Here is a 15,410-nt window from a genome sequence, read left to right on the forward strand (position 1 = left end):
CATTTACTTAAGGTTGATATTTCATACTAGTCGTTAAGCCGTGAGAAAATCGACGAAAGTTTGCCCGTCACATCAAAGTAGATAAAATTATATCGCACTTTTTTATTTGTAGTTTCAAGATTTCTAGCGCCGTTAACACCGTTACCTCATTGTAGAGATTCCATTTTTTATTTTAGAATTCATTATTCATTATAAAAAAATAAGTAATAATAAGCATTTACAGTAATTAAAGGCTGTTCGAACAGTATTTTTATCATTAGTACAAATGTAGTGTTGAAAAACATGAAAATTACACTAAGGGTTATATGATAAACACATATTGTTATGTGTATTGTTATAAAGCTCCACCAATTCGAGTTTGGGTGTATATGCAATTTATTATCGCATAATACCATAACCATAGCTATATAACAATATAATTAAACGTGTAAATAATTTAGCTAGGTGTAATATACATAATTTATATTGTTATATAGCTATGGTTACTTATATTGTGATTTGCACACAAAACAAACACCTAAATTACTTTAATATTTAACGAAGCTCGGCGTTGTTTCAAGCTTGTCACCACATCGCTGTGCAACATTGTACGAACTCGGTATGAAGGTTGCAAATAAAAATCACAACGACGTTCCACCATTGCAACGTTGTAACGACTTGCAATGCCTAAATGGTGTGTTTTTTAGGGTAAAAAGAGTGAATCATATTTCACGGTGTTGCTATCATACTACCTCATTGAAATTCAATAATAAAAAGCGACACTTAAGTCAATTTTTTAATAACACGATTAATTAATTTTGTGAATAAATATTTAGGATAAAATTATCACAATCATAATAAAAAGAAAGCATGCTTCTCAGTATTAGTTGTGTTCAGCTTAAAAAACTACATATCTGAAAAGATTTCAGCCTCCCCCACGTATGGGTATGGATATATAACAATAGTAGTTTTGAGAGCAATAACACAAATAACTTCAAAATGATAAGGGAAATCATCTAAGTTTGTGATCCTAAAAGGAATAAATACTTAAACATAAAACACAATAACTATTTGCAGTTAAAAATTCGCGTTCGTCGAAAACATAGACCCTATACAATATTTTGATCAGCGTCTCAACCTCTACTCATTACAGGCAACGAATCAAGTAATCTTCGCCAAATTTGTTTTTGTATATGCACTGCGACGTCAGCAGAACATCTTAACCCTATTCGGTCCGGGGTTTTTCGAACATACTATGACCGGGGGGGGGGCGGATTCCGCCCCCCCCTCAATAACTTTTCATAGGGTTGTTCAAATTGAATCAAACTTGGCACACTTATAGTACGTCAAAAAAGGAACAAAATGGCGCCAAAAAATATTTGCTTGCGTCAGCACATTTTCTGTGACGTCATCAAAAGCTTGAAAATTGTTAAAAATGCCACTATCTGCTTAAAATATAATTACTTTTGTTCTAGAGCGAATTTTTACATTCTGTTTGAAGTTTCTGAAAGCTAAATAAAAGTTATTTAACATATCTTCCGGTTTTTACATGGATCGGATGAAAAATTGCCAAAAATCCGGGTTTTTCCGATTTTCGGGTAAAATCCGACAAAATCGGGAAATTGATAAATGTTGAAACTCAGTAAGTATCATAGCCATATAACAAAGCAATCAGGAGTTATTAAAAAAAACCGTCAGGGGGGGGCGGAATCCGCCCCCCCCCCCGGACCGAATAGGGTTAAACAACCGATTGTTCTTTTGTCTAAGTGGATTTTTCAACGGGTGTTATCGACTAGTAATTGTTATAATAAAATAGGTGAAGCTTCAGCAAATATATATAAAATGTAAGCAATATAAACACAAGCAAAACATTCATTTTAATTATTGATAGTTGACTTGATTTAATGCTTTCTAACTTACACTCATTTTGATTCTTTTACTTACTTTATTTTAAAATTACAGATCGGCACATGTTCAACAAAAGCATTCTGTTATTATGGACAATGTGTGAATACAAATGATCCCAAAGGATACAGATGTGAATGTAAAGGTTTGTGGATTTATTTGAGATCTTTTCACTCTATACTTTTTCACTTCTGCTATTACTTCTGTTAAGCTTCAATACCTTGACACAGCCAAATGAAACGTCATACTGATATGAGGTGGATAATAACAACAATTTTAATGTTCTTATAGAAAATTGGATTTTGTTAAAGCGAAACGTCTGTTTTGGGGCATTTGCAAACCAATTCGGAACGTTTCATGTACCAAATAATGGAGTTTTGTCCGGAATAAAATTGCAACGTGTAGGTGGAAGCGGTGTGACATGTCTTGCAGGATTGAATCTGACCTACTGGGGGTGCGATGAATTAACAAATTATGACAACAGAGACAGTGTGGGTGTGGCCATTACCGATTTTGATAACAACTTCATCTACCCCAACCCAAGTTTTCATATAAAACACGGTTATCACTCCATACCAGGATACAATGCATTTTCTCCTTTCTTGATATTCAACTCATCAAGCCATGCAGTATTTAAAGGACAAGAATTAAGGCTGCACTATGCTGAAACTTTGTTTGACGCGTATCTGGACAATAATGATGGTAACTCCTGTGCTGATGTTTACGCAAAACTATGTGACTTCAAGTTTTCGTTTTTATGTTAGAAGATTGTTTTAGTTGCGTTCTTACTAAATTGAACATATTAGGAAACGTTAGTAATAGCACTTTATCTTTATCATATGTAGAATAGCGTGTCTCATGGTAGGATTTGCGTGCTTGCACTAATTCCCTTTTTATGGCTTATTTTTTATTTTTATCGTACTTGGAACATTTCAACTTGTCAGAAAAAAGAGTGTATTATAACTGTTAGATATGGCAGTACGGTTTCCTACATAGCATTTACAGAATTGGGTGGAGAATAAACAAAAAAAAGCAAGCTAAAAGGTAGAAGCTTTTCAGTAAAACTACCATCTTTAGTGCATATAAAAAACACCCAAATACCACTATGGAATACAATTAACAGGACTCGTTTGTGTTCCATATTTCCTAATCTATACAATCTAATATCACCTCACCACATTTCTTCCCCTGATATACTGCGGTCACATAAGTTGATGAACTTTTGTATAACATTTGCTTTTACGAGTTCAATGGAAGCACGTGTTGTATAACAAAGCGACAAAGGAGATGTTGCATGACAAATAAATTCTTGTCACTTCCGCATCAATGTTTCATTTATGTATAGAGATTTTGTCTTACGCGTATTACCTATGGTCCCACCTGTCTAACTGGTCGCGTACCTCGTAATTCTTGCATTTTCATATTTGAATCATATGGCCTATATTAGTACTTTAATACGGGCATACAGTTTGGTTACGCGATATTTTAAAGTTATATCTGTCTAGTGAAAAATTCACAGGCCCCTTCTACGATGATATTTGGATATACGCTGCGTAATAGCCCTGGTGCAGGGTGGTTGTTTTGGGTGATTTTTAATCAGGGAGAGACTAAAAAATTATTAAGGGAGTTGCTAGCGAGGGAGTTACAGAACTGAAACGTAAGGTGATTTTTAAAGAATTTTAACTGTCCTAGCTATAGCTAACCATAAAACCTGGAGCATATAAAAATCGTTTTACGGACAAGTTGAGGACACTAGCTATTAGGTATATAGCAAAGAGGATAATTTTTGAAAAATTTGTGTCAACGTTTGTGGAGGAAGACAATATGCAGAATAAGTTCCATTTTTTCAAATAGGCTTTCTTCTTAAGGTAAAGGAAACAATTTTTTTTTTAGGTTTTTTGCAAAAAATTTATGACATACAGAAAAAAAAATCTCTTTTCAATGACATATTTTATATTCTATGAAAATATTTGGAACATCCCTTTTTTCTGGAAAAGCCTTTTTAGAGGTGTTATATCCTTCACCCCTTTGAAAAAATATGTGCAAAATGAGTTGAGCATATTTTTGTAAACATTATGCATAATATGGAACTCCCGTATGAAAATATGCATAATAATATTTTTTAGATAGTTTACTTTCACTATCGAATTAAAAAAAATCAAAGTTAAGGAATATGCATATGAGCTGTCTCTTGTAAACCTGACTTCTGTCTATTAATAATTCTGAACGCGTACAAGCATATTTAGCATAAAGAAAAAGTTCGCACTTCTATCATCTTTCTGCATACTCAGTTCACACATTTTTATAACACCTACGAAAATCTTTAAAAACAAATATCTCGTTAGTAAATTTTCGCATACATGCCTTTACGTTTGTGCTCTCTTTTTCCGAAAGCTTCCTATTGGCTCATTCAAATTTTCGGTAATGAAAAGCTGAATAAATTATGCACAAAAGGTTCCCGGATTTTTTTGTATCAATTACTGATTAGCGAATTATGACGACAGAAAGAAAAAAATATGCGTTTTTTTGAATGATTATATATAATTACAAATAATTTCATAACGACGTTATTAGAAAAAAAAACCGGGAACCTTTTTGAATTTAATTTATGCTAAATATAATGGTGCGAAAACGAGAAGTCTGCGACCATGCGTTCGGAAAAAGAAGCCATTTTAAAACGTAGGGTGAAAAAAAATTGGTGTGTGTTTATTTTATTATATTTTCTTTTTGAAAAATTACCATCTCACGAAAATAACACCATCAAAAAAGTCTTTCATCAAGCATTCAGAAACAACCTTAAAAAATATGCCAATAGCTATACTTGCCTTAATACTTCTGATTTAGAATTACCTCTCTATTCAACTTTTTTGTTAAAATGTGCACCCATTTTTTTTATTTTTTTTTGCTGTGGCAGTGTATTTTTTTGTTTTTTTTTATTTTTAGATTTCTGTGGAAATTAGATTAGCTACATTTCATAACTCGAATAAAAAACCCCCTATTTACGAAAACGACGCTTCTCTGCTTATAAAGTTGTTCCTCCTCCGTCGCATCAAAATATCATAGGCGTAGAAGAGCCTTGATAAATTAAGAAAAACCATGTTTACGTGAAAAAGCCTAAGTGTACATCTTTTTGGCTTCGTAACTTAGCAACATCAAAACCTAACCTTTCTTATTTCCGATAAAACAAAAATTTTGTAAACAAAACCACAATATTGATATTTTCTGAACGTTTGTAAGCTACATCCGTAATTTAATATTCCAAACCTGCACCCCGTTAAATCTCCTATATTATCAAATTATACCAGGGCTAAAAATGAATTTGGAAGTGTTAAAAAGGATATTCCAGGTTATTTCTTATAGCGTAGTAGTAAAGAAGTCAATAAAAAGTGACCAAATTTTGACTCAGTCAAATTGGCCACCGCCTCTATTCGACTTTAGTCACCGACTTTATTCTTTTAACAATCAATTTTTGCTTTTCTTTGCGTAGCGCATTAACCCTTTCAGTTCGTGCTTTTTGGACGCTCTGAAGAGTGGCCGGGGTACGAGGTAGGGATAAAAAATTCACCACTGCGAAAGTGATGAATGGTACAACACAAAGTTGGTACAAATATCTGTTAGCATTTTTGCGGAATATTGTGTTTAAAACAATACAATGACGTTATACTTCCCAACCTAAAAAGGGCCAAAATGGTGGATTAAGAAAAAAAGCGTTGCAATCGATTTATGTGCAAACATTTTGTGTCCAGCTTACTTTTAATGTCGTCACTTTATCATCCAAGAAAGCAACAAATAAATTTGTGTGAAAGACTTAAAGATCTGTAAAGATTGAAAGTTTGGTTCGTTATAATTATGTTAATATTAAGTTATCATTTGTGATTTTTTCTTTGTGATACAAAAATCGACTTTATTTTCTAATTTGCGACTTAAAATGTATAACTTTCCAAAGGGCGGACATTTCCAATTAGCGGACACTTTGGTCATACACCGATGGTATCCACTAATTGAAGAGTATACTTTATATTTACTTTATTTATTCGTTTTTTCTGGGCATCTATCAGTTAACTGATAAGTTACCATCACAACAGACTTGGTGTCATACCAAATATTTTCTTACTGTGCTGAACCTATTTAAAAGTGATAACAGGACGCTGAAGTTATTACAAAGCATATTGGCAGAAAGCATGCATTACATTCCCCTTTACAGGTCCTGACTGATTTGAATTTGAGGAATAAGCGAAAGTTTATGCAACCTAGCTTCGATAGCACGATTAAATTTCAATAAATCGTGAAGAAATTATTTAATTACTAGTTGTTAGCCCGTGGAAAATCCACGGGTCCGCCCGTCCTTTTTATACCACATTGCGTGCTTCTCGCTATTGCGACAGACAGACAGACAGACTTTAAGATACAAAATTCTTATTTGAGGGGTGTAATGTTTTAATTGGGTAATAATTGCATTGTATGCGCTAATTATAAAATCACCGTGACGTAATATATTTGAAAGTTAACAAATTTGACTAAAACTTTTATATTCTGACCTCTTATTCATCATATCGAAAATCATACAGAAAAATTTAAAAATATAGATAATTGTGTAAAGTTATTACAGTTGACAGTTCATTAGTAAGCTTAGTTTAAGTCTTAAAAGTTATTATGAAAATGACTTAATTATGCAAGATAATTTGCAAGCAAATTGATACACATTCCAATTTGTATACTGTACTTTTAAACCATCGATCGATTAACCTTGATGTTCAGTGTTTTTATTACAAAGTCCAATGTAGAGGTGCTTAAATCCCCTATAAATAGAATGCTATGTGTTAAAGGAAAAATAATATTTAGACAAAGGCTGTTTTTTCGTCATTTATTTCTCACTTGATAACTTACTGTGAGAAACAAGAAAGAAATTAAAGCAAAGTTAACAAGAAACAGAGTTGTCATTGATGGAAGAATAATCATATGGTGTCGAATGTAATTTGTTACTGATCTCTTGCGCATGTTTAATATTTCTTCCTCTCTTGAATTGTTATCGCTAAGTGCTTTTTTAATTTTAACTTCTTTCATTTTAACGTAAAAATAAAGAAATTCAAAGTTAGGTATTTGGACTTTTAAGTTAAAGGCCTAATAGCTGGAAAATAGATTTAAATAAATGATTTCATCTCCTGCGTGGATAATTCGAGGCCACCAAAATCAAGGCAATTTTGCAAGGCTAATCGATGCACTTGTTTTAAAACCCGACGGGTTGATGACGATGTCAAAAACCTGATATGTCGATATCTTCTAAACCGTTTGTGGAAAGCACGTGATGCTAGCCATTTTTTTAATTAAGAGTCAATAGATTAATTTGTGAAATAAAACGTTAGTAAATTGAATCATTGAGGACGACATTAAAATATATCTCTATTCGCTTCCCGGAACAACTGGATTTTCCCACAGGCTAATTAACCAGGATACTTTAAAAGATCAAAATGTTTGCATCTGAAAAGAAAGAGCAAAAGCAAATAAATAGTTTACCACAAGAATGGCAAAACAAAGCCTAAAGCCCACAAAATTTTTCGCTACTCCGTGCGCACACAATCTCTAATCTTACGGGATTTGCTCTGATATGGAAACGAGCCATAAAGCGCGTTTAATCTGTCATCGAACGATATATGCCATTCCTCAGTGTGGAATACAAGATATTCACTAAAATACTGCCGTTTAGCTATTCGTGTTCTTTTTTTCCTTACCTGTGCAACCATATGAGATGCAATGGAACAATAAACACACTCCTCGGCTGCCATCTTTCCGATGTTTCTGAAACACAACAACGTCCACGCGATCTTCACAATTACTTTGAACTTTTATTTTTAAGTGGGAATGTAAAACGCTGCCATTACGCAAAATAATACAAGTCTTTACATTGTATTATTTTCCTTCTGTGTGAATTTTTTTGCCAGTCACGGGGTCATGTTAAAATGACCCTTTTCTTTAACCGGACTAATTATTCGCGATGTAAACACTTGTTCACACGTGTGTATGAAATGAAGCACTAAAACTACTTCAGATTTATAATTTTCTTCTCCACATTGCGTGTACTTTGCCGAAATGGCATTGGGAGTTCGTCATATTTTCTATTACTGCACCCGTAGCGCAACACTAAATCTTTCTTCTAATATTAATTAGTTAATTATTGTAAGTCTGTTTTCAACCAGAGAAATTGGGAACTTTCACTTTCCTAATTTGCGCCTTCTGTAATCATTACATGTAATTCCAATAAAATGAAAGAGTAAATAAAATTAAAGAGTATTAAAATAAATAACTCCTGAAGACATGTATCTGTTAGACTTTGTACGAAAGTTATTGACTCCTTACAAGCTTTTGCATAAGCTTGACGTATTCGCTTAAAAGCAACGGGACATATTTCCAAAGCAATTTTTTTGTTTGTTTGTCAAAACGAAGGCCAATTTCTTGCATTTGACACAAAAATGCTAAGGTCAGCATATAGTTGTTACTATGAAAGCAAACTTTCCGAACAGTTGAAGAGGGAGTTAAACAATACCCAAGAAAAGTTTCATTGTTACATTCCATGTTATATATAAACTACAAATTGACTGTGAGGCATCTTGGAAGCAAGATAATAAAAAAAAACTTAGGCTCCCAAATCAAACTATCCGGACGTGATATTTGTTGAGATATTTTATAATGGGATATTTCATAATGTCGTTTTTCGCTAATACAAAACTAAAGCCCTGCTCGATGATAATAAGGTGCGAGTGCAGAAATGTAACTTTGATAAGCTGTTTCTCAGTTGTTTTTTATAGTCTGATAAAAAGTGACCCACCGCTGGTCAGCAAATTTTATGTTCTTTTTAATGGTGGTAAACATAATGGCTCACACGTAGCTGTTCGGACGTAATAGGCCTGTGATAAAGACATGGTTTTCATAGAAAATCAGGTGGGGCAGCACATTGACACGTTTCTGAAACGTATTTTTTGGCTTATGAGAACTGTATCAATATAACTTTTAAAATCACGTTTTCCTTAACATCCAAGAGAGCTTTACTTCGACGTAATGTGCCAAAAACCACCTCAAAAATTTGTTTGACCTAAGGTTTTGTGTGAATAACATGATTTATAGATAAGGTACTACATTAAGGTAGACATAGTTTGTAGCATTCATCCCATGGCTTATTACGAATAATAATTATATATACGTATCTAGTGCATACATGTTGCCCCAAACTCTTTTCTTAGCCATATGACAAAGTTTCAGCTATAAACTGCTGAAGCTTGGTCCGCAAGTTTAAAAGACGCAGCGCCAATCAAATGCCGAGAACAACAATAAAATCAAAAAAATATGGTAGCTGCGTAATTTGTTTTCTCGGAGCCGATCAGAAACGGCGAAAATGTAAACATTGGTAAAGCATTATAATATTATCCCCTTGGTTCGCAAGCGAAAATTTCTATTTAAGAAGAACATTATGGCTAGCTGCCTTTTCTTGCCATTGGATAAAGATCGTCCATTGAACCAACAAACGTATTATTTCTATTTTTTATCAGTTTTATTAAAGGGGCTTCGAACCGGTTATAATGCTCACATTCCGTATATCCCGCGCACATATTAAAAATCCGGCAAACGCGTTTTGCGCAATGAACAGACCAGTGCATTTTGCTCGCTGGTTCAATATTTTTTTTTTCGAAAAGTGTACTACAAAGAAATATTTCAGCAAGACTCAAGGCTGGAGAAGATAAAAATTTTAGATATATCTATATGTTCGAGTCTGTAAATTACATACATAAAAAATAGCCATTTTTGTTTTTCACTGCCATCAGCTCGACTTTCGTGTAAGTCACTAAAGTCGAAAACCAACAGCCATTCCGTAGCCCCTTTGAATGTTTTAATCTATAAAATACAAGAGGTAAATATATTGTTAGATCAGTTCAGTTCAACATGGCATTTTTACATGCAATTTTTAACCCGTACTAGTTGTATTTTTGTGTCTGTGGAAAGAAGAAAACAAAACGCGCACTTTATACTTTCATGTGTTGATAGAAAATGTGTAAATGTGAAAATTTAACGCGGAAAGAGTTATCTATTTCGCAAAGGGTGTTTTTTCATAAGGCAAATATTTGTAGACTTTTAGCTGTATATTTTTGTGTTTTTCCCTATTTTAACCAAGCTGTAAAAAAGAAAAAAATGTCTTGTTAAAAATATAATAGGGTATTTATTCCTTTATTGCTGCAGCACAACAACGAGCGTCCGATATAAAAACATGTCTTTCGCAGAAATTATTTATAATTACTGCAAAATACATTTTTTACGCATAGTTCTGTGTCATAACACTAGATATGAAAGGTTTCCCATTTTAAATATTACAAAACAACCTATGAAGGCCGTCTCTCATGAATTAAATTTAATAGGCGTTTCTAAAAAATCAATAATTTATTACATCAATAAGGAATACGCAGGTTCTACAGCTTCTCAAAAACGTTTGTATTGTATAAAATTGCTTCCATAATTATGGTCGTGATTACTTCGAACATGCGTTCATATGCTCTTTGCAAATTTCTCATAACACAACGGTGCGATCAACACGTATCGTCCACTATCAAGAAGTATACGTTACAATGTCATTATTATTGTCTAAGTACGTTAATGCTGTGGTTTAGTACATCCGATGTGTTACATGCTTCCTGATCTTCATTTTCTATCGGATTCAGTTCCATATGATCAATAATATCATCAGTTAGCCTTGACCAAGCTTGCAAAGCTCTGTCATCAAAATCGCCTTTTAATTCTTTTGATATAGTTTGAAGGAGTGCTTTTTTGAAATCCTAGAATAAATGGTTATGTTTTAGGTGCCTACTATTTTATAACTATGTTGTCCATAACTAACAAAAATAATGTGACTTAAAATTTAGTTTTATGCTTCAGAAGAATTATCTTCTAAATGTTTTTCAAATAAAATGTTTTACCTAGTTCTGTAAAAAATCATAATTTCAGACGTGTTAAGTTGTACCGACAATACTCTACTTTAAGCAGATTTATGAAAGCACGTATTTTTCAAAAAAGAAAATACATGCTCATATTGACGTGTATTAAATATGAACAGATTCGACTTAAAAGTAACGTGTTTAATGTATCAACAGATTAAACTTAAACTAAATGCAAGTTTCCCAATAATTTTACACCTACTTTTTTAAAGAATATTTAGAAGAATTAAGAAGGGATTTATCTACTTTTTGGGAGATTTCTTCGCTTGGCGGAAGAAATACATACAAAATTTAGGAGATTTTAGGAGAATTTTAATTCAACTGTAACCATTTGAGGTATACTGTAACTTAAAATAACAAGAAACAAGGATGTAAAGGGAATTCAACAAGAAAGATAAATTGGATTGATCAGATTTTATTTGCGCATTGGCTAATGTAGGAGCGAATACGAGGAATGAGAAAGAATACCTGCAAATGAAGCAGCTTTACGTTATTCTTGCAATGAACGTTACCAATGCTTTGCATCATCTTTAACTGATCATAGTAAGTTCCGTTTAGTAACGAAGTTATGATAATATCAAACGTACGAAAAACTCCATTAACATGCTGCAACAACCTTTCGTCATCATAAGTCTTTTTACCGTCAAATCTGTATGCATCGGAGAACGAGAATTTTGTCATTAAAGCGCCATTGATAGAAAACAACCTAAAGAAACACAGCTTACATTTTTGTAGTTGAACATTAAGTTAATTTTTTTTGGAAAAATTAATACAGCTATATGCATATGCATGTGTAGCAGAGTTATAACAAGAAATAAACAGCGACCATGAAAATGTTTGAATCTAGTAAAACAAATATTCTAATAAACACTAAGAGTTTTTTAATTCCTATTAGTGCAGGGATCTTTAGGACTCGGTATCATCTGTCTCCCCTTATAAATCTTCTGAACGGAATACCGTATGACAATAAAATGATTATAGTAATATTACACGAGAAATGATCACGGAAATGATCAGGGTCAGAAATGATCACGGAAATTTGCCTGCCGTTAGACGCAGCTATCATTTTTAGTTTAAAGGCGGAGAGTTGGATCACAAGTTATAATAACATTTCATTATATACAGATTACTGCGCTTGGTTTTATAAACAAAAGTACAGCGGTGGTAGTGGTTGTGGAAGTGTCCATTTCTATCCAAAAATTTCATGGAGAAGTAATAGAGAATTGTTAGGATATCATACTTACGCTGTGAATAACATGATCCCATTTGCATTCACGTCGTTCATCATCACTGTCCATTGTTCGCGAAGCAGATGAATCTCATCCTTGCTAAATGGTAACCGTTTTCTCGATGCTTTAAAACTTGTGCTTTTGCTTTGAGCAAGTGAGCCCAGTGCTGCACCCATGACGAAAATAACTAGAAAAAGTTTATATAAAATAATTCAAAATAGTAAATTTTGTAATTAATTCGTGTTCAAAAGGTAACTTTTATTTTTGTTTAACTCCCAAATTTATACTACTCTTTTCTCGATGTTTTGAATTCTATGATAAGATTTCAACAGTTATCTATATTTGCTTTTGGTGACAGATATTGGTCGTGTATTTAAAAGAATTATTTCTTGAGAAAAATAAAGCATTATCAATATCAAGATACATAATTGTTTTTTTGTGTCTATTATAAAACACATTTCTAGTTGAAAAATAAAGTTTCTGTTGCACTAGGGTTAAGCTGGTTAGTTCCTTGTTGTCTTTAACTTAAGACAATTTTTTCAAGAGGTGGGCAACAGCGGGAAAAGGTGCAAGTTTCTCCTAAATTGAATTATTTTCAACATGGAATTGTCCGACGAGATTAGCCACAGGGGGGGGGGGGGGGGGGAGGGGGGAGAAAAATGAGTCCAGTAAACAAATGTTCGAGTTATCCAAGTTCGAGTTAACTGGAGTTCTTTTAGAAGAAGATATTAACGAAAATTCAAGGGACCCAGAAAAATGGTTCAAGAAAATAAAATTCGAGTTATCCAGTGTTTGAGTTACCTGTAATATTCCGCTAAGTGCAAAAATACATAATAATTGAGGCTCCAACGTTCGAAAATACATGCTGATTGAAAACTTATAGCTTGCGTATTTCTGGGTTTTTTAATTGATTTTTAAGCGATTTATAGTGCTAAAGCCTAAACGTGCCTGTTGATCTCACTTAACCCCCTTACTGTGAAACAAGCGTAAATGAGGGGAAAATGGGGCGAAACGGTCTTGCAATGTGCTATCACTGAAATTAACCAAACCAAACTTATCTGCAGATGTAGTTTTTCGCCAAACATTGTTGAGAAGATAATAAAATAAATATTTCTTCAAAAGAAATTGAGAATATGCAATATTTATAAATGTACCGCAATTTATTTTTAAAAATCTCTTTATATGTTGCGCAAAGTATATGACGATTTAATTGCACCATTTTGATTTTGAGGTATAATGGTCAGGTTCAAAGTCCAAAAGGGGTTTGTTGAAAAAACATTAAACTTGTAATAATCAATACGCCTATGTTTTGTGAAAGAATTAATTTTAACATCAAGTATCCACTTGATGTTACAGTAAACAATGTGTTCAACTTGTGTCTGCTGAACGGGCGCAAAAAAGATTTTGTAAATTAATTATATTGAGACTAAATTGTTTTTAGATATGTTCTTAACTGAGAATGATTGGTATGCTCAGCCCCAGAGTTCTTTTAAAGAGGTCTTGTCTCGAGAACGAATGGTTTGTTAACAGGTGTAAACCTGAATAGAAATAAAAGGCAGCTTGAAAAATTAATGCGCCCTGGATATCATTGGTGTTGTGTTCTTGGTGTTGGCAAATCTCAGCCTTTATATTCTTATAATCTCGGTTATCAGAATACATATCAAACTTCAGATATTGTACGAATGAATCGTATGAATGCGTTTTGGCCCTTTCGATGACAAACGCACTTTATATCTTTATAAATCACTTGTCAATGTTCAGAAACTGATCTTAAGTTATTCGGTTAGACTCAAACTTTTTACTATGCTGATTGTTGTTGACGTCAGCATGATCTATTTTACTAATTTTGCGGAGCGGGTCGGCACTTGTTCCATAATGCATACTTTTTTTTACTTAAATTTTTAGCATTGTGTATCTGATCTACACATCTACATGAGCAGAACTTACGTGAGCAGTATAAAAGCTACAGAGCGTTTGATATGTAACACTGTTTCGCAATTTCGAGAAATGACGATAAAAAACCCAAAAAGTTATAAACAGGATTGTAGTTGGTCTTACCTTACTTGAACGTGTTTTCAATCGTGTTCTTTCGCACCTACTCGAGCACAATTTCTTATATAACGGATTGTACACCTGCCCCGAACTTAATTTAACAGTACAAATGATTTAATTGAGAATTTAATTAATTATTCAATATTCACAGCTTTTTACTTTGGTTCTTAAACAATCTTATTTATTTATTTATTTTTTACTTGTTTCTTTAAACTTATTTAGCTGGTAAAGGACTACATTTATTGTCGAGATAGAGTTGACACCAACATCGCAGAGACGTCGTAGCGACGTCGAGTTTTACGTCGGTACGATGTCCGCTCAACGTCAGAATGGAAAGTCGCGTAGACGTCGGACTTCGACGTCTGTAGACGTCAGAGCACAACGTCCTATCGACGTCGTGGCTACGTTGTATAGACGTCTACCGACCTTTTACAGACGTATAACTGCGAAGTTAACCGACGTTACAGCGACTTAGCTGCGATGTTAACAAACGTAACAAAGAGGTTCTTTAAAACAAAAAGTGATTTTTAAAATTGTTTTTTTTATAATCGTTAAATTACACTAGTATCAGAAGGCATTTGATAATTCATAAATATTTACAATAACTTTATGTTCTCATGCATAAACATTATTCATCACCTCTGCACTTTTCACGTGCGTCTTCATTATCGAAACGACTTTTCATCGACTTTTTCTTCTATTTGCTATTGAAAGAAAATAAAGGTATTATGATCTAACTAGTGATATAAATTGCAAGTAGAATTTGTCACAGAGCAAAGATACACGCTTTTTATATAAGAAAATTTCTGGGAAATGACAAGTTGTGTATTTGCAAAGCTAGGTGTTCAAAGAAAAACATATTTAAGAAAAACAGATTTTACAGTTTTCAATTGATGTGCCAACTAGAATTACTTACGGCTTCTTCTTCTTAAAACGGGAATCTTCTCAATTCCTTTTTTCGCTTTTTTCATAAACCAAAAATGCAGAAAGTTTTCTATAGCATATGCGAAATAATGACCAAAAAAACTTGAAATATGTACACACTGTATTTCATATAAGTATTCAGGGTAACACAGGGAAGTAAAAAAACTTACTGCTTGTCAGATCCTTCTCAAAATATTTTGAAATATTTCCACTTTCTTTCTTTTCTTCTATATGTTCGTAAAAATAGAGTCCACAATACTTTACCAACAACAAATACTTGAAATTAACACACAACGATTTTAGCGCGAAAGAAATGGACACATATATCACGTCGTTTCAACAAATA

At 33.2% G+C, this 15,410-nt stretch overlaps 1 protein-coding gene and 1 long non-coding RNA gene across 2 annotated transcripts; one reads left to right on the forward strand and one right to left on the reverse strand.

Annotated features, from left to right (window-relative positions):
• Positions 1-1,940: 1,940 nt before the first annotated feature.
• LOC130657007 (uncharacterized) lies at positions 1,941-2,703 on the forward strand. The gene is made up of 2 exons (XR_008985046.1): positions 1,941-2,029; positions 2,176-2,703. It is a non-coding gene; the product is annotated as an uncharacterized LOC130657007 (long non-coding RNA).
• A 7,373-nt stretch (positions 2,704-10,076) lies between these two features.
• LOC130657587 (neuroglobin-like) lies at positions 10,077-14,244 on the reverse strand. Its single transcript, XM_057460575.1, has 4 exons — positions 14,147-14,244; positions 12,104-12,275; positions 11,328-11,565; positions 10,077-10,700 (listed from the first exon to the last, which is right to left on the reverse strand). The coding sequence occupies exons 2-4, from the start codon at positions 12,262-12,264 to the stop codon at positions 10,503-10,505; spliced, it is 597 nt and encodes a 198-aa protein (XP_057316558.1). The 5' UTR covers positions 12,265-12,275; positions 14,147-14,244; the 3' UTR covers positions 10,077-10,502.
• Positions 14,245-15,410: the final 1,166 nt, after the last annotated feature.

This window comes from Hydractinia symbiolongicarpus, chromosome 9, assembly GCF_029227915.1.
Source record: "Hydractinia symbiolongicarpus strain clone_291-10 chromosome 9, HSymV2.1, whole genome shotgun sequence".
Taxonomy (NCBI): domain Eukaryota; kingdom Metazoa; phylum Cnidaria; class Hydrozoa; order Anthoathecata; family Hydractiniidae; genus Hydractinia; species Hydractinia symbiolongicarpus.

What these genes read in the sequence shown, in the direction of transcription:
- LOC130657587 (XM_057460575.1), bottom strand. Translation starts at nt 12,264, where the DNA reads ATGGGTGCAGCACTGGGCTCACTTGCTCAAAGCAAAAGCACAAGTTTT. An exon ending in GGGATCATGTTATTCACAGC is followed by an intron (nt 11,566 to 12,103) that starts GTAAGTATGATA and finishes GTGTTTCTTTAG; the next exon opens with GTTGTTTTCTATCAATGGCG. An exon ending in TAAAGCTGCTTCATTTGCAG is followed by an intron (nt 10,701 to 11,327) that starts GTATTCTTTCTC and finishes CATTTATTCTAG; the next exon opens with GATTTCAAAAAAGCACTCCT.